This window comes from Calypte anna, chromosome 27, assembly GCF_003957555.1.
Source record: "Calypte anna isolate BGI_N300 chromosome 27, bCalAnn1_v1.p, whole genome shotgun sequence".
In the NCBI taxonomy this organism is placed as follows: domain Eukaryota; kingdom Metazoa; phylum Chordata; class Aves; order Apodiformes; family Trochilidae; genus Calypte; species Calypte anna.
Genome location: NC_044272.1, coordinates 4,983,813 through 5,005,630, shown reverse-complemented (window position 1 = coordinate 5,005,630; position 21,818 = coordinate 4,983,813). Strand labels below are relative to the sequence as shown.

At 63.8% G+C, this 21,818-nt stretch overlaps 2 protein-coding genes across 2 annotated transcripts; both read right to left on the bottom strand.

Annotated features, from left to right (window-relative positions):
- Nucleotides 1-3,929: 3,929 nt before the first annotated feature.
- Nucleotides 3,930-13,561, bottom strand: KIF18B (kinesin family member 18B). Its single transcript, XM_030465745.1, has 15 exons — nt 13,243-13,561; nt 11,263-11,420; nt 10,881-10,985; nt 10,490-10,600; nt 9,628-9,825; nt 9,364-9,540; nt 8,583-8,657; nt 8,361-8,467; nt 7,698-7,824; nt 7,365-7,483; nt 6,519-6,673; nt 5,297-5,798; nt 4,511-4,606; nt 4,319-4,398; nt 3,930-4,095 (listed from the first exon to the last, which is right to left on the bottom strand). The coding sequence occupies exons 1-15, from the start codon at nt 13,559-13,561 to the stop codon at nt 3,989-3,991; spliced, it is 2,436 nt and encodes an 811-aa protein (XP_030321605.1). The 3' UTR covers nt 3,930-3,988.
- A 1,616-nt stretch (nt 13,562-15,177) lies between these two features.
- On the bottom strand, nt 15,178-20,827 carry C1QL1 (complement C1q like 1). The gene is made up of 2 exons (XM_008495345.2): nt 20,261-20,827; nt 15,178-15,652 (listed from the first exon to the last, which is right to left on the bottom strand). The coding sequence occupies exons 1-2, from the start codon at nt 20,825-20,827 to the stop codon at nt 15,473-15,475; spliced, it is 747 nt and encodes a 248-aa protein (XP_008493567.2). The 3' UTR covers nt 15,178-15,472.
- Between the last annotated feature and the right edge of the window lie 991 nt (nt 20,828-21,818).

Below are 21,818 nucleotides of genomic sequence, written 5' to 3'. Positions count from 1 at the left end.
TCCAATTAGTTCTTGATTTTCTAAGCTTGTTTTTAAACTCCTTCTCATTGCTGAGAACTCTGAGGCCCAACCTTCCAATCCATTCATGTGCCTTTAAGCTCCTTAGATGGAGCTGACTTTTATTTTTTTTTTTTAAATTTTGGTCTAAACATTTTTTACTTTGAAGGGAAAAAAAAAAAAGACATTTTGAAATGACTGTGGTGGGTTGCTTCAGAAGTTTCTCTGATTTGGGTTTGTTTGTTTTTTAATTTGCCCAGCTCAGCAGAGAATGGCTTAAAACTGGAAGAGGGAGATTTAGGTTGGACATGAGGAGAAAATTGTTTGGGGTGAGGGTGCTGAGCCCCTGGGTGCCCAGGTTGCCCCCAGGAGCTGTGGCTGCCCCATCCCTGGCAGTGTTGAAGGTTGGATGGGGCCTGGAGCCCCCTGGGCTGGTGGGAGGTGTCCCTGCCCATGGCAGGGGTGGCACTGGGGGGGCTTTGAGGTCCCTCAACCCCAAATGAGTCTGAGGTTCTATATTTCTGCATGACAAAAGCTGTGCTCCAAGGAGGGCATCTCTGCAGGGTTCAGGTGGCTGCTTGGTCTCTCCTCAGCACAGAGCAGGACCCCCACCCCCCCACTCTCAGCTCTGCTCTTTCCCAAGGACACAACTTGGGAATGTCCATTTTCCCAAGGGGAATCCTCAGGGGATCTCAAAGCCACCACCAGTCCCCAGGGCTGCACCCACAGGTGGGGGTGGAGCTGGGGTTGGGGTGAAGCCCCCCCAGGGACCCCCTGTGTGTCCCCCCAGGAAGGGATCCCTCCCCTGCAGCCCCCTGGGGGTGTTGCCCCCTGAGGTGGTGGCTGTGCCCTGAGCTGGTGTCCCCTGGGAGGTCTGAGCCTGGGGCCACCACCTGGGCCACCTCTCCCACCCTGGTGAACAAACCCTGCCCAGGTCCCACCTCCCCTGGGACATCTCCTGGGAATGGCCCCTCCAGAGCTGGGGGGTGCAAAGGGTGCTCAGCACCTGAGTGGGGGGACCCAGGGATAGAGGAGATGGGGACACCAGGGGGGTGAAGGGGACAGAGGGGAGCAGGGGGATGGCAGCTCCCCAGGGCTGTCACCCACCCACCCCCAAAGAGCTCCAGCTCACAGGGGAGGGTCTGGATTTGTCACTCGTGTCCCTCCTGCCTGGCCAGGGGCAGGGCTCCTGCTGGGTGGCCCTGTCCCTCGGGTCCACAGACTGCCAGGGGACACGGGCCATGGGGGGTGTCCCAGCGGGACACAGCTTGGGGACACCTCCTGGTTCTGCTCCAGGGAGGGACATGGCCCCAGTAGGATGTGGCATGGAGAAATGTCCCTGGTGCTGCAGGGTGGTGGGACAGGGTGTGTGGGACGTGTCCCCAGTGCCATGTGTCCTCAGGGACATATTCCTGCTGCTGCAGTGTGGTGGGATGGTGCACATGGAACATGTCCCTGTGCCCCTGGGGACACATCCCTGCTCCCCATGGAGACCAAACCAGGACATGGAGCATGAGTGGGGACAGCAGGGATGACAAACACCATGTCCCACCACCACAGAGCCACTCAACCCCAGGGGTCAACCCCAGCCCTGAGAAGGTGACATCCAGGAGGGAACATCCAGGCCACCACAGCACCTTGTCCCTGTGCCACTGCTGGGTGTCCCCACCCTGCTGGTGGCCATGGCCTGGACTGATGACAGACATGGCACGGGGTGGCCACCAGGTCTGGCTTGGGGACATCCAACTCCACCTGCACCTCCTGCCAGGACAGGGGCTCCTGCAGCCCCAGCAGCTCCTGGGGGACAGTGAGGACAGCCCTGGTCACCACCCTGGTGCTCACCCTGACACCCATCACCCATCCCTGTGGCCACTCTCAATCCTGTCCTTTGTGCAGCACATCTGGGTGCCCCTCTCCTTGCACATCCACGTGCACAGACACACACGGGTGTGCTGCCCTCTCTGCACACGTGTGCACACACAGGCTCAGCCCAGGCACACAGCACACGAGGGGCCCGAGTGATGCACCCCTGTGTGCACACCCACAGGCACACACACGTGTGCACACACACGTGTATGTACACATACACATGGACACATGCATGTACATACACCCGTGTACACACACACACACGGGTACAAATGCACATGTACATACACCTGTACACACACACACACCCGTACACACACCCCTGTACTCACACTTGTACACACACACACACACACACACACACACCTGTGCCCCCTGTCCTTCCCCCCGCCCCCAGCTCAGGGCTGGGCAGTGCCCAGCTAATTACACAGAGCACTAATTAAGGCCGTGCCGCTAATGAAGCAGCCACAGCCTCCCAGGTCCCTCCTGGGGTTCTGCTCATCCCTGCACTGAGTTTGTGGGTGCTCTGCCCACACCGGGCCCTGCTGGAGGGGATGGGGAGGGGGGGCCAGGATACCCCTGGGCTGGGGGCTGTCCCTGGCCACTGGAAGGAGCTCCCTGGTGGTCCCCCAGGGCCGGTCCCGGGTGGGTTCGTGCCCAGCGCTGCCGGGAAATGGGGGGTGGGCATGGGGCCACCACCAGCCCTGTCCCCTCCCAGCCATGGGGACAGCCCTGCCAAGGGACACGGGTGTTTTGGGGACATAAGGGACAGGGTGGGTGCCCCGAGAGGCAGCGGGGGATGGGTGGTCCCTGGGGTGGGGGCACCCTGGGGACAGGGCTGGGGACACTTTGGGGACAGGGCTGGGGACACTTTGGGGACGGGCCTCGCCGGGTGGCAGCTAGGTGGCAGCCGATGTCCGGGAAAGGCTTGGGGACAGGGACACACAGCAGGGCCACGGCAACAGTCGCTGGGCCATTGACAGGGCCAGCACAGGGGGTTGTGGTGACAGCCATGTCCCTATCGGTGCCACCCGCGGGGCCCACACTGGTCATAGTGGTGGGACTGGGGCAGGGCTCAGCATCACCCCGTGCTGCCACATCCCCCTTCAGTCCCCAGACCCTCTTGTCCCCAGCCAGCCCCCTGTGACCCCCGGGTTTGGGGTGGGGGTGCACGTGGTGTCCCCATCCCGCTGAGCAGGGACACGCGGGGAACATCGCCCGCCCACGGTCACGGTCACGCCACCCCCCCGCACCGCTCCCCGAGGATCGATTTTGTGCCGCTCCCCCGCAGCCGCGATCAAAGCGGGGAAGGGGCCCTGGGGGGGAGGTAGGGGGGGGGGATGCAGCGCTGGGCTCCCCCCCCACCTCTTAATGAGACAAACGAACGGGAGGTTTTAATTAGCAGCTCGGGAAGACAAAGGCGGGAGCAGCGACTGCCAAGGGGGAAGCGGGAGGGGGGGGTTCAGCCCCCAGACCCCTGGGACCATCCCCACCCCCCCCACCTCTGTCCCCCTCCCAGCCTGGATGGGCAGCTCAGGGATGCTCAGACTTCCCCAACCCCCCCGGGAGAAAAGGAGGGGAGGGAAGAAAAAGAAAGGAGGAGGAGGGAGAAAAATAAAAGGGGGGGTGGGGGGGAAATGGGATTTTAGGAGGAAAGAGGGCAGAAGTTTCCCCCTCCCCACAAGTAAAGCAGCTCAGGGCCCCTCCCTTGAAATGGGGGCTTTGTCCCAACCCCATCCCCCGCTCCCTCCCCCCCCCCAAGAGGGAGTGGGAAGCAGGAACCACCCCAGCCCCTCAGCTTCCCAACAATTGGGTTTATTAACAGGGATGGGGGGGGTCAGTGCTCAACACACCCCCAAATAGGGGGCAACAATAAACAACAGGGGGGAGCAACAACAACAACAACAACAACAAATGGGGGAAGCAACAACAACAAGAAACAGGGGGGGGGCAACAACAAACGATGGCCCTGAGGAGGGGGGTACAAGAAGGGGACAGAGCTAGGACTGCAGGGAGGGGCTGGGGGTGACTTTAGGGGTACAAGAACAATTTTGGGCTGAGGAGGGGACAGGGGTGGCTGTGGAAGGCTGGGACAGGGGGAGGGTCCCGGGTGGTGCAGCCATCAGCACAGGAGCTTCCTTGGCTGGGGGGTGGGCACAGGGGGGGCGATGCTTCGGGCTGGCACCTGCCTGGAGGTCCTTCTCCTGCAGCCCCTCTGGGACATGGAACCTGTGGGGTGGGGGGGAAGGAGGGATGGGGGATGAGGAACCTCCTGGAAACAGCACCAACCCCAACCCCCCCAAGCACCAAACACCCCCCACTCTCCACCTCCCACCAGCAGCTCCCCCCCTCTGAACTGGGAGGGGGCTGACCCAGCACCAGTGTGCAGGGACCCCACTGTGCAGCGGGGAGAGGGGGTCCCGGGGGGCTGTGGGGGGGTCCTGGGGCTCACCTGGGATCTGGGAAGGCCGCACAGATCTCTGGAGCTGGGGAATGCGGCTCTGGGGCCACCCCAGGGAGGGGGATGAGGTGCTGGGAAGGAGAAAGGATCTGGTTTAGCTCCTGGGGCTCCCCGAGGTCACCCCCACATCATCCCCAGAGGTCAGGGGGTGGCAGCCCCCCCCTGCCTGCTCGGGGCTCTCACCTCTGCAATCGCCTCCGCTTGGGTGCAGGGTCCTTGGGGAGGGTGGGGGGCTCATGGATATTGGGACACCTTGGAGCACACTGCGGGATGCAGGGTCTGGGGAGAGGGACAGGAGGGGGGATCAGCATCCAGGGGAGGGATGGGAGGGGGGGGAGGGAGGGGTCTGTGTCCAGGCTGGATCCTGACCCAGTTTCCCCCAGTTCCAGCCACCCGCAGGGAACAGGAGGTGGAGGGAACCTGCCTGGGGTGGCAAGGAAATGGTTTCCGCAGGGATAAACCCTCCAGAGAGCAGGAGCCCCCCAGGTCCCCTCCCCAGGACCATTTCCCTGGTGTAGGAACCATTTCCCAGAGCTACAGGAGTCTGAGAGTCAGGGGGGTCCTGGGTTACCAGGGCTGCACCCAGCTCTCGCTTTGGGTGGTCACACAACTCACACAGCTTTGTAAAAGCCAAAGCCTCATCAGAACACCACAAATAATAAATAAAAATCCCCCAAATCCCCCAAATCCCCCACTGCCGAGCTCTGACCCTCACTCCCACCTCCATGGGAGGCACAGTGATGCCCTTCTGATCCCCAGCCAGCACTGGGGGCTCCTGCAGCCCCCTGGAGAATGCTCCTCCATGGCCAAAGGGAAAAAAAAGAGAAATGGGTTTTCTCGGGGTGCTTTCTGTATCTTTGGAAGTGACTCACAGAGAGCCCAGGTGTCCCCTCCTAGAGCTGCAGAGATCCACCGAGGATCCCCCTGGATCCCCAGACCCCTAGGGCAGCCATTCCCAGAAGCACTGACCTGGGGGGGAAGGATCCATCCTGCTTGTTCCGGAGGTTCTGGGTGCTCTCCCAGCCCGGGGGTCCGGGCAGGTTTGGGGCAGGGGGCTGGGGCGAGTCGCAGATCTCGTAGGTGAGGTTGAGGACGCGGGGGGGGGGCACGGGCTGGGTCCCCCCGTTCTGGGCGGCCGAGGTGGAGAGGGGACCCCGAGCCTTGCTGAGGGTTTGGGGGCAGCACCAGGGCACCGGGGAGAGGCCGAGGGGCTGAGCTGCGGCTGCTGCCAGGCAGGGGCTGCCCGGGCTCTGCTTCAGCCCCTGCGACTCCGCTGCTTCCTCTCCTCCCCGCTGGCTTCTCCTCTGAGCTCTGGGGATGTGGGGGGTTCCGGGCTGGGAATTGCTGGGGGTCTCAGACCTCCCCCTCCTCCTCTTGACGGAGCCGAGAGACACCGGGGTGGAGCCGGAGAGCGGGAGGAGGAGGTGGGAGCCGTGCGGGGTGGTGCGGGGCAGGGTGAGGGGCACGGCTGCTGCGGGACCAGAGGAGAAACAGAGTCACCTCCCCTTCCCCGGCACCCCAGGACGCCCCCTCTGTCCCCACCCCTGGGGGTTCCCATCAAAACCACAGCACAAACCACCACCCCCCTTGGCTGATCCCCAGGGAGTGTCCTGGGGCTGTCCCCAGGCCCGGGGCTGCAGAGCCCCCAGTGTCACTGTGGAGCTGAGGATGAGGAGGGAGAGCTCAGCCCTGAGCAGGCTGCCAGCTGCAAAGTGCACCAGAGAGGTGACAAGGGACAGGGATACCCGGAGCTGCTCTGCATCACCCAGGATGAAGCAGACACAGACTCTGCTCCCAGCTCCTGCTGTGCCCCCACTCCTGAAACTGCTCCAGGGCCACCTCAGGAGAAACTTCATAGAACCCCAGACTGGTTTGGGTTGGAAGGGACCTCAAAGCCCCCCCAGTGCCACCCCTGCCATGGGCAGGGACACCTCCCACCAGCCCAGCGGGCTCCAAGCCCCATCCAACCTTCAACACTGCCAGGGATGGGGCAGCCACAGCTTCTGGGGGCAACCTGGGCACCCAGGGGCTCAGTACCCTCACCCCAAAGGATTTCTTCCTGATGTCCAATCTAAATCTCCCTTTGTCAAGTTTTAGAGCATTTCCCCCTGTCCTGTCCTCATCTCTGCCCCCAGGCACCCCCAGCCCTCACCATCACTGCTCTGCTCTCCCTTCTGCCCCGTGGGGCTGCTGGCAGAGGTGTTTGGCTCCAGCACCAGCCCAGGCTCAGGATGGATGAGGCTCTCCAGCTCCTGCAGCTCCAGGGCCATGGTGGGGGTCAGGAGGTGGTGGTCCCTCAGCAGGGAGCACTGCCTGCGGACCAGGCACAGGAGGGTGGTGACCAACCTGGCAGGGACAGACAGGAACAGGAGCTGAGCTGGAGCCAGTGCCACCAGCACCAGAGGCTCAGCACCACCAGCAGCATTTCTGGGACACCTGCAGAGCCTATCAGCAGAGTTTTGGGTGAAAAGAGGCCAACTTGGAAGCTGTGAGATCCCCAAGCTGTAAAGCTCTTGCTGGAGGACCTGGGGGGGACAGCTCTGTGTTCTGTTGGGTGCAAAGGACCAAATAACACCCATGGGCTTCAGGCACCCATCAGCTCATGTGGCACACGTGGATGTCACCCTCCCTCCCAAGAACTTCCTCTGCAGGGGTGATCCCACCAAGATGCTGGGGCAGGGACAGCAGAGGATGGTGCCACAGGAACTCTCCCAGGGAATTCCCAGGGGAGCTGGGGTTGGGGGGAGGAAGGACATGGCAGAGCTCAGCTCAGGACCAACACCACACACTTAATGCTCACATGGGTGCTGTGCCTGGAAACCTTCAGTGCTGTCATTTCCAGGAAAAATTATCCCATGGGATTAGAATCCCCAGAAGCCAAATCCCTGATTTTACAGGGCAGGCAATCACCTGCAGGCAAAGGCTTGGTCCTGTGTCCATCAAGACCACCCCTAGGATGGCTTTGTGCAACAGGAGGGTGGACAATCCCTCCTCCACAGGAGGAAGTGGCCTGTGGGGACATCACAAGGACACTCACGTCTCTATCTGGCTGCTGGACAACCCCTGGAGAAGGTGGCTCAGCTCCTTTGGTTCCAGCTGGGGGATGTCTGTCTGCTGGGTTACTCCAGAGCTGCTGGGAGGCATCTCCTCTGGAGCCTGGGGCAATCAGACAAAAAACCTTTACCCACCTGGCCCATAGCTGAGCTGAGTTTGGTCCCCACACTCCCTGATCCCTGGGGAGAACAGAGAGGACACCAGCAGAGTTCCTGCTCTCTCCCAGTGTTTCCAGCTGACCCCAGGAGGGGATCCAATCCCCACCAGGTCCCAGTCCTCATGCTGAGACCCCCATGCTGCCCACCCCTCCTCTCACCTCCTCCTTCGCTTCCAGCTGTGGTCCAAGTGGCCACCCAGCCTCCAGTTCCAGCTCCATCTCCTCTCCATCACCCTCCTCATGATCACCCACAGATGAGCCTGTCTTTGGGACAGCATCCTCAAACCTACAGAGCCAGAGATCCATTAAATTGGTATGGTTAGAAATGATCTTTAGGATCCTGGAGTCCAACCCTTCCCCCATCCCTGCCAAGGCCACCCCTGCCCCATGTCCCTCATCCCCACATCTCCAGGCTCTGAAACCCCTCCAGGGATGATGGGGACTCCAGCCCTGCCCTGGGCAGCCTGGGCCAGGCCCTGACAACCCTTTCCAGGGAGAAATTGTCCCCAAGCCCCAACCTAAACTTCCCCTGGCACAACTTGAGGCCATTTCCTCAGGTGCTCTCACAGAAGCCAAAGGAGAAACCACTGAGCCAGTGGAGATTCTCTTGGGAAGCCACTGCACTGCCCAACAAGTTTTGGGATGCAGCAGAGAGAAGTTTGGCCTTACAATCCAGCTCTCCTTGATGATGATGGTGATGATGATGTCCACAAGGAGAGCAGCTCAGCTGCTTTCTGATGGATCCCAGGCTCTGACCCAGCACTAGAACCCTGCAGACTCCATAGCAGGGGACACACCAGGGTCTGTCCCTCCCTTCCTTACCTGGGCAGCCCCACTGGGCTGGAGCTGACAGGGGGCAGCAGGATTTGGTTCTTCACCTCCTGGTCAGCATTCTCGTAGGTGCGGAGCTTCCCCCGCAGCTCAGCCACCTGAGGAAGGGTCATCTGCTGCTGAGAGGGATCTCCCACCCCAGGACTCACAGCTCCCTGTCCCCAGCAAAACCCAGCAAAGGACAGAGCCCCCACCAACCCCCCAGCACCTCACCTCTGCTTTCAGCTGCTCGCAGGTCACAGCAAACCTGCAGGAGTGACAGTCCAGGCTGACCACGTTGCTCTTCAGCTGCAGAGACAGAGGGAGAGGTTACAGAGCATGGGGGGAGCACGAGAACCTCCCCAGCATGGAGCTCTGCAGCACCCAGAGACCCCTAGGGGGGCTGCACTGGGCATGATCTGGGCTCAGGGAGCCACAGCTGCAGTCAGGAATCCTTCTGGGATGAGGAGCAGAGGACATAGCAGAGTCTGCAGCTTCAGGGGCTGCTTTTTGCCCAGAGGGGAAAACTTCTTCCCAGGGCTTGAAAACTCAGGTTGGAGAAGGGGGTGGGGGGCACCTAACCTCTAGAAAGCAGGAGCAGCTGAGGGCCCTGGGGGTGCTGATCCTGGAGCAGAGGAGGCTGAGGGGAGACCTTGTGGCTCTCTGCAACCCCCTGAGAGGAGGTTGGAGCCAGGGGGGTCGGGCTCTGCTCCCAAGGAACAAGGGATGGGACAAGAGGAACTTTTGGCACAACTCAAGTTGTGCCAGGGGAGGTTTAGGTTGGAGCTTGGGGACAATTTCTCCCTGGAAAGGGTTGTCAGGGCCTGGCCCAGGCTGCCCAGGGCAGGGCTGGAGTCCCCATCATCCCTGGAGGGGTTTCAGAGCCTGGAGATGTGGGGATGAGGGACATGGGGGGGGTGGTGCTGGGTTAATGGTTGGACTGGATGTTTCCAACCCAAAGGATTCCATGGCTCTAACCTACCCCACCCGCGCCAGGCCCTCCCCAGCTGCTCACCAGCAGTTTGATCTCCTTGGCCCTGCTGGCATACTTGAGGGTGTTGTAGGTGTCCTCGTACGCGGGGGCCGCGGGGCTGACGGCCGCCACCATCACGGTGCGGCAGTTCCCGCCCAGGGAATCCTTCAGCAGCCGGGTCAGCTTGCTGTCCCTGTACGGCACGTGGCTCTTCTTGCTCTGGGACAGGAGGGGAAGGTTCTGCTCAGGTCCCAGTCCTGGGGTGCTCAGCACCCTGCCGGGACACCCGTGTCCCCCCGGGGTTACCTTGGTGTCGGCCAGCGCGTTGATGACGTTGATGAGGGCCAGGAGGGAGCGGTTGATGTTGGCGCCTTCCCGCAGCCTCTGCCCCTTGGTGTTGGTGACCGAGGCTCTCTCCGAGCCTGCCAGGTCGATCAAGCTCATCTTGGCCACCTGCAGATCCTGAGCGAGGCCACCGGAGCGGTCCCACTGCTTGACGTGGACCTGAGGGATGGGCAGGAGCTGGGGGTGGGTGTGTGGGTTGGGGGGGGCAACAGCCTCGGCTCCCCCGTTTGTCAGGGGGGGACAAAGGGATCACCTGGGACACGGGATGGAGCCTGGGGAAGAGGAGCCCAGCAAGGGGAACAAGCTGAGAATTTGGTGAGGACACAAGCAGCAAAGCCACGAGAGGGATCTCACAAGAAGTGAGAGAGCTACAGAAGACACTTGGGGTGTCCCGGGGTGGGGAAGGAGCAGACACAGCTGGAGGGGTCCCTGAAAGGCCCTGGTGGGACCCAGGGAGTGTTCACACAGTGACAGCCCCAGCCCAGACACCAACTGCGGATTTTGCCACAAACCCAGACCCCAGTGGAGGCTGTGACCCCCCAGGGTGACATCCAGCCCAGGCAGCTGGTGCCCATCCCCATTCCTGGCTGGTGTGGGCAAGGAGGGACACAGCCACCAAGTCTCCTGTGACAGCATCGCTCTCCAGCTCCCTCTCTGCATCTCTTCCAGGAGCAGCAAACACTTCCCCAGGGCCCTGTCCCAGCCTCAGCCCCCAGGAGCAGCTCCCACATGGCCTGGAGGTGCTGGGGGTCAGTCCTGGGTCCTCCCCAGGCTTTTGTGGTTTGCCCTTTGCACAGATCCCAGCCCAAGCCCCATCCCTCACCTGGAAGATGGCGTGGGAGCGGGAGGAGGAGGCGTTGGCATCCGTGGGATGCTGGGTCCTGTTCTTGTTTCCATCAGCCAACATCTTCAGGAGCTGCTCTGCTGATGCAGGCTGGGAGAGAAGGGGCAGAGAGCTGGAACCAGCACAGCAGCCCAGGCTGGGGCAACCCCAGGGGCTCGTGTGCTGCCAGGCAGAAGCCCCCCAGATGGCACCAATGCCTTCCAAACATGGAATACTCCTGGTTGGAGAAGATCTTTAGGATCATGGAGCCCAACCCTTCCCCCAGCACTACCAAGGCCACCCCTGCCCCATGTCCCTCAGCACCACATCTCCTTCAGAACTGGTGTCGGCACAGTGCCCACCCAACCCTTGTGCCTGGTTCTGCACCCACCTGGTGGAAGGAAAGGCCCTGAACCACCACTCCTTTCTCAGGATCCTCCCGGATGGTCAGAGGGCCCTTGGGCTCCAGCAAGTCATGAATCTGCTCATTGTACACCTGGAGCAAGAACTCAGTGTAAGGCAGGGGGACAGCTCTGTACCCTGGTGTCACACACCCCCTGGTGTCCCCCCAAAACACTTCTGGGACCCCATCACATCCTGAGCTCTGACTGCAGAAGCAGCCAGGTTGGGGACACCAGGCACAGGGAGGTCCCCAGAGGGGCATGGGAGGGTCCAGAGCAACCCCAGCCCTCAGTGTCAGAGACCCGGGGATGGCAGGGGACATGGGGGGATGTGAGGGGACGTGAGGGGACGTGGTTTGGCTGCAGTGTTACCTCCTGGTAGGAGACCAGGACCTCACAGCCCTTCTCCTCCTTCCTGGCCTCGATCTTCCTGTAGAGTTCCACCATGGTCAGGTACATGATGCCGGGGTTTTTCTCGGAGCCCAGCATGGTGTAGGTTTTCCCTGCTCCTGTTGCACCGTAGGCAAACACTGGGAGGAGACAGGGGGGTGGCTGAAACCTCGGTAAGGAACAGGAGGGAACCTTCCCACAGCAGCCCCTGCAGCGGGGTCACTCCCAGGCTTTGCAGAGACAAAGCAAAGCTAATGACCCTCCCTGCTGCCTGCACAGGCCTTTAGTGACAGATTTTTCTTTTTTCTCCCCCTCGTTTCAGCCTCTCTAATTTAGCAGAGCCAGAACCAGTCAGCAAACCCTCACCCACTTGGAAGCTGTGCTCAGGTCCCCCCCAGACCTTCCCTCTAACAAGGTGAGCAGCCTCGTTCCCCTGGCTCTCACCAGAAGGTGTTTTTCTTCCAGACCTTGTAATTCCTCTCATTTTCCACCCCTATCTTTCAACACCCTCTCTGAAGCATCACCAGCAGCTCAGGACATGCCCATCTGGAGAGCCTCAGCCCTTCTCCCCATTAGCAGCACTCGGTGCTTTTGCTGCTCTCTCATTTGAGGCTCCCAGAGTTATTTTATGCAGATCGAGACAGGAGCTGTGCCTGCCAGGTGGGCACGGTGACAGCGGCGCTGGAGAGCCAGGAATAGCATCCTGCAGCCCCAGCTCCCGGCCCGTGATGAGACAGGAGCCGTGTGCTCGGTGAGCTGCTCCTCTGCTGACAGCCACCGGTGGCACCGGGCCCGGTGCTGATGGGCCAGGAGCTTTCAGACCCGGAGAGAGGAGCTCCAGAACTGTCCTTAGGGAGACCCTCACAAGGAGCACAGCAACCCCCCCGAGCCCAGCACCCTCCCCACAGCTCTGCCCATAATGGCTATGATGGAAACACCCAGGGGCTCATTGTGCCACGGATCCATGGATTTCTTCCTATCCTTCCCACCCCAGGAAAGCAAGGAGCAAATGGAGCCTCATCTCTCAAAATCCCTAAGAAGCACCTGCCCAGACTCATTTCCTGCCCCAAAGGCCACCTCCATCCTCTACATCCCATCTCTGGGCTGCTGAGCATCACTGTGACCCTCAGTGTCACAGACCCACAGATCTTCTCTTCCAGACCTTGCAATTCCTCTCATTCTCCATCCCAACCTTTCAACACCCCCTGTGAAGCATCACCAGCTGGAAGGGCCCTGGAGAGGTCATCCAGCCCAGCCTTCCATGGGAAAGGGAACCTGGATAAGATCATCTCCTCCAGTAGCACTTTGACCACAACTTGCCATGACCTCAGGAAGGCTGTTCCAGTGAATCAATGGGTTGGGTGGGAAGGGACCTTAAAGCCCCCCCAGTGCCACCCCTGCCATGGGCAGGGACACCTCCCATCCAAGCCCCATCCAACCTTCAACACTGCCAGGGATGGGGCAGCCACAGCTTCTGGGGGCAACCTGGGCACCCAGGGGCTCAGAATTTCTTCCTAATGAATAAGTGATTGTTTTCACATTAAAAAAAAAAAAAATTCTCTATATGCCTCTCTGCATGTAGAAAAGGACTTGAAAAAAGTCTGAGCAAGTTCTCACCAGAGCCTGCAGTGCCAGGACAAGGGGTGATGGTTTGAACTGGGGGTGCTGAGCCCCTGGGCCAGGCTGCCCAGAGGAGCTGTGGCACTGTGGCTCTAAGGTCCCTCCAACCCACACCAGTCCTGTGGTTCTACAGAAACACTTTCCCTTTTCCTTCCCTCACCCATCTGCCCGGGGGAGATGACATTTCCAGCCCAGGTACATCTCCATCCTGATCACAACTGCAATCACCACAACTTGGTGTCCCCACGTTTCCCTGCTGCTGTGTCCTCCTTCCCTTCCCAGCTTCCCAACTCACACCCCCGGGGCGGTTGTTCCAGAGCCGAGGGCTCTGCTGGCTCTCACCGGAGCAGTTGTAGCCGCTGAGGACGCTGTCCAGGAGCCCCCGGGTCGTGTGCTGGAAAACCTCCTCCTGCGTGGCCCCCTCCCCGAACACGCGGTCAAAGACAAACGTGAGGTCCTTGCCGTGGTGCTTGGGCCCCCGGGGGGGCTGCAGGCTGCCGGGGAGGCCGCTGGGCTCCTCGGGGTCGAAGACGATGATGTTCTGGTCCCGCAGGTGCAGGAGGGGGGGTCCGGGCCGGTCCCGCTCGCTGAGGGCGGGGGGCCGCACGCGCACCACAACGGCCACGGTGCCCTCCTCGGGGAGGGGGGTGCTGGGGGCCATGGCAACCGGGAGGCAAACACGGAGAACACGGAGAAAGAACACGGAGAACACGGAGAAAGAACACGGCTCTGGGCTCAAAGGTCCCGAGGGTCTCAAGAGCTCTGGGGAGGAGGAAAGGCTCAGCCGGAGAGAGGGGGGAAAGGACCCCCGTAACCCCCCCGGTGCCCCTACAGCCGCCCTTAGCACCCCCCGCAGCACCCCGGGGCTGTGTCCCACCGGAGCCCCCACAGCCCCTTCCCACAGCTCTGCCCCCACCCACAAGGATCCCGCACCCCCCTCGGTGCCCCCGCAGCCTCCCCCAGACTGTCCCCTGCCCTTCAGCCCCCTGGCACACATCCTCCCCCCCAGACCCCTCCCGCCTCCCCGGTGCCAGGGCCCCCCCGAGCACCGCGGTGTCCCCTCCCATCCCTTGCGGTGCTCCCCCGGTTCCTGGATCCCCATTCCCGGCCCCTCCGCTGCCCCCGGTCCCGCCGCCTCTCTCACCGCTGCCGCCGCCGCTCGCCCTTTCAAACGGACGCTCAGGCCCCGCCCCCTATCCTGATTGGTCCCTCCCACCGAAGCCCCGCCCCACGCGGGCCCGCCCCACGCGGTGCCCCATGGGAGTTGTAGTCCCTTTGTCCCCGCGCTGGCCGCCATCTTTCCCCTGCCCCGTCCCCTCCCCGTCGTGCCCACGGGGGACACCGGCGGCACAAGCGCTGCCCGGCGGGGAGAGCCCGGCCAAGGGCCCCGGGGACGCGGAGGGTCCGCCCGGTGCCAGCCCGGGTGATGGCTGCAGCCACACCAGCCCCGAATGGCCGCATTCCCCCCACAGCTGAGGGCTGGCAGCCCCGGCCCCACCGAGCCCCCGCTGCCCGCCCGCTGCCTCTCCCTCCGGTACTGCCGAGAAACGAACCCTGCGCCTTGTCCCAGGGCCACCCGCACCTCCCCAGGGCCTCCTGTCCCCTGTCCCCTGACCCTGCCGCAGCGGTCTGCAGGCGGATGGTGGCCCCGGGCATTCGCTGTCACCGCAAACTGGGACACGTCCTGCCCGCAACGAGGCAGCGGGGATGGGGCCGTGTGCCAGGGGGTCCCCATGGCCCTGCCTGGCCCCACCACCCTCCCCGTTACGTGTCCCCGAGGGGACACCCCTCCCACCCTCCCGTGGGGACCCCTGGGCTCTGGTGACAGGGACATGGCGACAGGGGGCACCCCCAGTGTCCCCTCTGGAGATGGCAGAAGGGACGTCAGCACTGGGGGACACGGGAGCCCCTCCCGGCACCCCCAGTCTGGGCGATTCATGAGACCAAGTGGGGTCGGCCGGGGGGTGGCAGGAGGACCCTGTCCCCGGGGTGGGGGACACGGGCTCTGCCCCTCGCAGGGACACAGACACAGGGAGAGGGCACAGCTCTGATTTACTGTGGGGTCACCCGGGGCTGGGCACCCCCAGCACAACCCCCCCAGCACGGGGCCGGGGGACAACGACACCTGGCAGGGGGACCCCCAGCATCGCCCTGGGGTGGGGGGCAGCGGGGAGCCAGGGCATGGGGGGGCAGCACAAGGAGGGGGGGGAGCAGTCCCCTGTGGAACCCCCAGCCCCAAATCGGCAGCCGTGGGGTGAGCCGATGGGAAAGGGGGGGTCAGGGCACCACAGATGGTCTGGACCAGCATGGGGGATGCCGTGGGGCTGGGAGGTCACTGGAGATCACTGGGGTGGGAGGGGGGGGTTGCTGTGGGGTTGGAAACCTCTGGGGGGTTTCTATGGGGCCAAACCGTGGCAGAGGGATAGAGCTGACAGTCACTGGGGGACACCGTGGGGTTGGACATCTGTGGGGTGATGCCGTGGGGGGCTGCAGAGGGATGCTGGGGGGCTGGGGGACCACAGGACAATGCCGTGGGGCTGGAGCACTGTGGGGCGATGCCGTGGGCCTGGGCTCAGTCCGAGTAGATGATGAAGCCAGAGAAGGTGCTGTATTTGTTGTTGTTGCCCCCGTGGGCCTTTCCCCCGTCCAGCTTGATGAAGACCTCGTCCCCCGCATCCAGGTGCAGGATGACGCTGTTGCTGGCGTAGTCGTAGTTCTGGTCGGCATCCTGCGCGATGGCGCTGGCCCGGACCTGCGCAGGGGACACCCGTGTCACCCTGGTTGGGCCCCGGGGGCTCAGGGGACAGCCTGGCCCTCAGATCCCTGGGGACATCCCCACTCCCCTGCAGGCAGGGGGACACCTGCCAGCTTGGGCAGTGCGGGGTGCCCTGGGTCCCCACCCCGCAGAAATGTCCCGTGGATGGAGGTGGCTTCTCCAAGTGTCACCCAGGGCCTCTCCAGGACCTGGGGAGCTCAGGTGTAGGACCGAGACTTGGAGGTGGGATCACAGCTCAGACGTGGGACAACAGCTCTGGGTTGGGGTGCAGGACCATGGTGAGGTTTGGGACTTCCCCTCTGGATTTGGGTGCAGGATTTAGACATGGGATCCTGAGCCTGGGTTCAGATGTGAGACCCTGACCCAGACCCAGGACCCCAGCTCTGGTCTGGGATGCAGGACCAGGACACAGGACCCAGGACCCATCTCCCAGCCCAGCCCCAATGCACCCAACACGTCCGTCCCCCCCCCCTTCTTCCCAGGAGCTCCCCGGGGACCAGGAGCATTTGGGGAGGGCTGAGCCCAAATCCCCCCAACCCAAACCCGGTTCTGGGGGGGATGCTCACTCCGGGGCGGGGAGCAGCGGGGCAGGGAGGTGCGTGGAAAAGCGACGGTGCCGGAGCCGCCCCGGCTGGAGCTGCGAGATAATTTGGGGAATCAAATCAAGGCCGGCGCCTCACGGGGAGATGGCGCTGGGTGACAGGGACAAGCCGGCAGGTACAATCCCCAGCGAAAAGGCACAAGCGAGGCGGCGGGGAGAAGCTGCTCCTAATTACCGCTGAGGAGGATGGGCTCTTAATTGGCTCACGGTGGGTGGGGAGGCACCGCCGAGCTGCTGCAGGGCCCCGGAGCCGGCAGGGAAGGGGAGGGGGGATTGTCCCCATGTATCCCTGTCCTTTACCCACCCTGACAGGGGTCCCAGGGCTCCTGTGCCCCTCGGGAATGGCTCTGCAGCTGCCAGGAGCTCAGGCACCGCTCGCTCTGGCACCTCCCGACGGCCCAGCCGGTGGTCCTGCTGGGCTGCCTGTCCCCCATCACCCTCTGCCATCACCAGCACCCCCCGAACACCCACCCGCTGCCCACCCTGACACCGCATCGGGGGTCCCCTCCCCGTGGGCGAATCTCAGGGGGTCCCAAGGCCCCGATCCCCAGAGGTTTTGCCGAGGAAAAGGAGGGGGGGGAGGAGAAGCAGCGGGGAAGAAGCACCAGGAGAAGCTGTTTGGCGCCGGGCTCTGCCGCCACCGTCCCCCCCCCCGCGGCCACTGCCACCCGGTGCCATCCGTCTTCCCTCGTTAAGGAGCCGCCTCGTCACCGCGCACCCGCCGGCCCTGGAGCTGACCGGGGAAGACAAATGGCAGCGCCAGGGCCGGCACCGCCGCACAGCGGAGGGGGGGGGGGAACCATCTTGGGCCACTGCACCCCCCCTGATGGCCTCGGCCCCTCCCTGCCTCAGTTTCCCCATGCCAGAGCAGGAGGTGAGGACAGTGTGTGTGTGGGATACAGCCATGATGAAGCCACTGTCACCCATCCCAGCGGCACCACTGGGGGTGTCACCAACCCGGGGACCCCGCGGGATGGGGTTAGGGTGGCTGGCTGCACCCAAGGGGGTCGGGGGGAGAGAGGACAGAGGGGGATAGTGGGGTGGTCCCCTGTCCAGGCTGAGCCGCTCACAGTGACACTCGGCGCCTCGGGGACACCATGTGCCCCACGTGTCACCAGGACCCCCAGGCATAGCAGCGAGAGCCCCCCAGGACCCCCCGAAACAATGGCAGGCGCCCCTCCCCCCAGCAGGTCCCGGTGTCCCTGCAGATGAGTCCCTTGGGGACCGTCCCCAGGCACAAACACACACACACACCCCCCTCCCGAGTGGGGCCCCCCCAGCTCCGCTGTCACCCCCACTTCGGGGACCCCAGAACCTCCTTGCTCTGACCCCCCCGCCTCTCCCTCCGTCCAGCATTCCACCTCCGCCCCGCTCAATACAAATAATAATTAATGCTAATTACCCGACAGGAGCCAGGCCCTCCCCAGGCTCTCATTAACTCCAGCCCCGATGCAGCGGTGATGGGCTGCACCCAACCCTGCATCGCCCAGAGGTAGAGGGGGGGCAGAAGGATCCCCCCGAAGCCACCATTCCCTCAGGCGATGCCGGGATCGCCGCTGATCCGCGGGGACCCCCCCGGACCCCCCAGCCTTGCCGGCGATGGGCTATTTTTGGTAACAAAGCCTTAATTAACCCCATTTTTGAACGATTTGGGGCAATTTAGGGGGGACCTTTTTGAACCTGGGCTGGCCCGCTCCCCGCTCTCCTGAGCCGCTCCCGCAGCCCGGAGAGCTGGGTGGTAATTAACCACCGGTTAATGAAGCTGCATGGCGAGCCCGACCCAGTGCGGTTCCTCTCTCCGGAGCTGCTGGAAATTTATCCGGGTGCGAGATCCCCCGCGGAGCCAGGGGGGCCGGAGCTGGGAAGGGTGGGGAGGGGTCCCCAAAAATGGTTTTGGGGGTCTCCAAAAATCTGGGGGGAGGAAACAGTGGGTGGGTGGTTTTGGGGGGGTGTTCGGTCCGGAGTTAGGAGGAGGGTGCTTGAGAGAAAGAGGTGGTGGGGACAAGCGACACCGGGACACAACACCTCCCCCCCCCCCCGATTTAGGGCTGGAGGTAGGAAAAAAAACACAAAAAACCCAAACAAAAAACCCCAAACCACATTAAAAAAAAAAAAAAAAAAAAAAAAAGAAAAAAAAAACCCAATAAAAGAAAATTCGAAGTGCTGGGATGGAAAATCCCAGTGAGCGGCTCCTGCCCCCCCCGCGGCGCTGCCGGCTCAGGGGCTGCGGAGCTGAGGGGTGAAGCGCGGTGCCCCCGCACCCCCCCCCTGCCCCCGGCCGAGTTTTGGGGTTGATAACTCAGTTGTGGGTTAATTCGAAGTCCTCGGGATGGGGACGCGGGGCTCGGTGCCGGGACAACGGGATGAGGAGCGGGATGAATCCCGGTTGTGGTACCACCCCAGGGGACTGAGCCGGGGTGACATTCCGGGGGTCGTGGCTCGTGCCTGGAGTGGTGGCCGGGGAGGGGGACACGGCGTGGGGAAGGGACACCGAAAGCCGCCGGGATTGAGGGGCTGCGGCTTGGGATGGGGAGGATTTCCAGAGGGATGCTGGAGCTGGGGGGGGAGGAGGATAGAGCCAGCCCCGAGGTGCCCACCCCACAGTGTCCCCCCAGCAATGTCCCCTCGCAGCCCGGCCCAGGATGGGGACATCTCTCCTGACACAGCAGCAGAGCTGTCCCCGGGCTGGGGGTGCAGCACCCCAGCGGCAGGGGAGGGGCTGTGGGTGTCCCCCAGGCCACCGCAGACACTGTCCCCTGTGCCCACCCCCCCGGAGAGTCCCAGAGGGGACAACGGCACGGCCGGGGAGGGCAGGGCACCTCGGGAACACGGAGGAGACACTGCAAGTCTCCCCGAAGGCACAGGGGGGCCAAGGAAAGGACGGAGGGGACCCCAGGGGACACATCAGGGCAGCACGGCAATGGCTGCAGAGAATTTCCCCAGAGGTGGCCGGGGGACAGGGCACGCGGTGGGGGCATCTCTGGGAACAGAAGAAGGAGGGGACACTCCAGGGATGCACCCCAAGCCTGTCACTGTCACCAGAAGAATGGGGCACCCCGGAGACACACCCCAAGCCTGTCACTGTCACCAGGAGAAGGATGGGGCTCCCTGCGGACCCACCCGAGCCCATCATTGTCACCAGGAGAAGGATCGAGCATCCTGGGGGAACATCTCCGGAGCTGGGAGCAGGACAGGGCACCCCGGGGCTGCACCCAGAGCCCATCATGTCACTGGGAGCAGGACAGGGCACCTCGTGGTGCATCACCGTGACCAGGAGAAGGATGTGGCACCCTGGGGATACACCCAGAGCTCATAATCCCCACGAGGAGAGGTACAGAGTGTCCTGGGATACATCCCTAGGGATGGGAATAGGATGGAGCACCCCAGGGATGCACCCAGAGCCTACCATCGCCTCTGGGAAAAGGATGGAGCATCTTGGGGGTGCATTCCTGAGGCCAGGAGAAGGATGGAGCACCCCAGGGGTGCATCTGTGCAGCAGGGAGAAGGATGTGACATCCCAGAGCCCATCAGCACCACTGGGAGGAGGATGGAGCACCCTAGAGGAGGGCATCTCCAGGGCCAGGAGAAAGATGGAGCACTCTGGGGGTGCATCTCGGGGTGTAGGAGACAGATGAAGCATCCCAGGAACGCACCCAGAGCTCAACAGCACCACCGGGAAAAGGATGGAGCATCCTGGGGATGCATCCCTGAGGCTGAGAAAAGGACGGGACAGCACCCAGAGCCCATCGTCACCTCCAGGAAAAGGCTGGAACACCCGGAGGGAGCATCCAGAGCCCACCAGCACCCTGGGAAAAGGATGGGGCACCCAGAGGGAGCACGCAGAGCCCTTCTGCGGTGCCTGGGGGTCAGCGACAGCTCCTGTCCCCGCAGTGGGGCCGGTAGCCGGGATGGCCAGGTAGCCCCGGGGATGGCCAGGTAGCCTCGGGGATGATCAGGTAGCCTCGGGGATGACCAGCCCTTACCTGCCCGTTCTTGCAGAGATCGGCCCACATGCTGGTGCCGTCGCCGCCGCGCATGAGGACGTGGTAGGTGAAGAAGTAGGTGCCGGGGATGGCGCAGGTGAACTTGCCGGAGGCGGCGTCGTAGCTGTTGCCCAGGTTGGTGACCACGTCGTCGAACTTGAGGACCTCGTAGCCCTCGTGGGGGTTCTTGAGGCCGGCGTAGAAGGCGACGCGCGGTACCGTGCTGTAGGTGGCCGCGCTCACGGCACCCGTAGCCCCCGGTCCCGGTAATCCCGGGGGTCCCGGTCGTCCCGCTTCGCCCCGCGCCCCCGCCGGTCCCGGGGGTCCCGGTTCTCCCGGCGGTCCCGGCGGTCCCGGTTTCCCCGCTCGCCCCGGTTTGCCTTGGGGACCTTGCACCAGGGTGGAGGGCGGCGGGAGGGGGCCGCGGTCGGCCGGTTGCGGCGGGGGGGCGGCGGCGGGGCCGTAGGGTTCGCAAACCATCCGGCAGGTTCCCAGCATCTCGTACCGGCCGTCGGTACCGGCGGAGCTCACCAGCACCGGGATGAGCACCACCAGCCCCAGCACCATCACCACCCCCGCCGCCGCCGCCAGTAAAGTTTTGCGGCCCAGGCTGAGCCGCCGCCCGGCCGGGCCGCGCTGCCCCCCGGGGGTGGGAATGGTGCCGGTTGGGGGGGGACCGGGGCGGGGGGAACCGGGGCTGGCGGCGGCTCCGCTCCGCTGCGCTCCGCCGGCTCCGAGCGCCCCGCGCCCGGGCCACGCCCCCAGACACGCCCCTCGGCACAGGCCACGCCCTCCAAGCGGCGGGCACGCCCCCCGGCTCCACCGAGAACCACGCCCACAAGTCACAGAACACGCCCATCCGGGATGCCACGCCCACACACCGTGACCATGCCCCCAGCGGGGGCTCGCCCCTCCCCCCTGGCTGGGACCCCCGGGGTCTCCCCCAGCCCCGCCCTGTTCGGCCGGCACTGCCACCCGTGTCCCCGTGGGGCTGGGGACACCCCCGGCACTGCCACCCGTGTCCTCGTGGGGAGGGTCCCGGCAGCACCTCCAGGCCCTTCCCTCCCCCGTGCCTCAGTTTCCCCTCCCGCAGGGCGCAGGCTTGGGGACAGCCCAGGTGACACCAAGCACCCGCTGGCGTTAACCGCGAGGTGACAGGACCAGATGGCACCTCCGTGGGACACCGGGGCCACCTCAGGGACAGCGGGGCCCCGCTTTGGGGTAGCAGCCCCAAAAAGGGCTCGTGACACGGGGCCGCGCGGCTGCGCCCGCTGTCGCCTGCCATCTGTGTCACCCGCGTTGGGGACAGCGGGACGCGATGGCAAGTGACAGCCGCCGCCAGCACCGGGGGTGAGCGAGGGACGCGGGGCCGGGGGGGACACAACGGGGCTGGGGGGGAGGGGACACAACGGGGGTAGGGGGAAGGGGACACGGCGGGGGCAGGGGGGGGACATACGGTCATAGTGCCACCCACCCCAGTGCCGCCTGCCCCAGCGGTTTGGTGGCCTCGGGTTGTCACACCCCTGTGGGGTCCAGGGGTTCGTTGTCCCCACCCAGA

Excerpts from the sequence above, each read along its gene's own strand:
- KIF18B (XM_030465745.1), bottom strand. The coding sequence starts at position 13,561 with ATGGCCCCCAGCACCCCCCTCCCCGAGGAGGGCACCGTGGCCGTTGTG. Across the intron at positions 9,826-10,489 it reads GCTCCCACGCCATCTTCCAG|GTCCACGTCAAGCAGTGGGA; the intron begins GTGAGGGATGGG and ends CCCATCCCTCAG. Across the intron at positions 5,799-6,518 it reads GGAGCCAAACACCTCTGCCA|CAGCCGTGCCCCTCACCCTG; the intron begins GCAGCCCCACGG and ends CTGGTCCCGCAG.
- C1QL1 (XM_008495345.2), bottom strand. The coding sequence starts at position 20,827 with ATGGTGCTGGGGCTGGTGGTGCTCATCCCGGTGCTGGTGAGCTCCGCC. Across the intron at positions 15,653-20,260 it reads ATCTCTGCAAGAACGGGCAG|GTCCGGGCCAGCGCCATCGC; the intron begins GTAAGGGCTGGT and ends TCCCCTGCGCAG.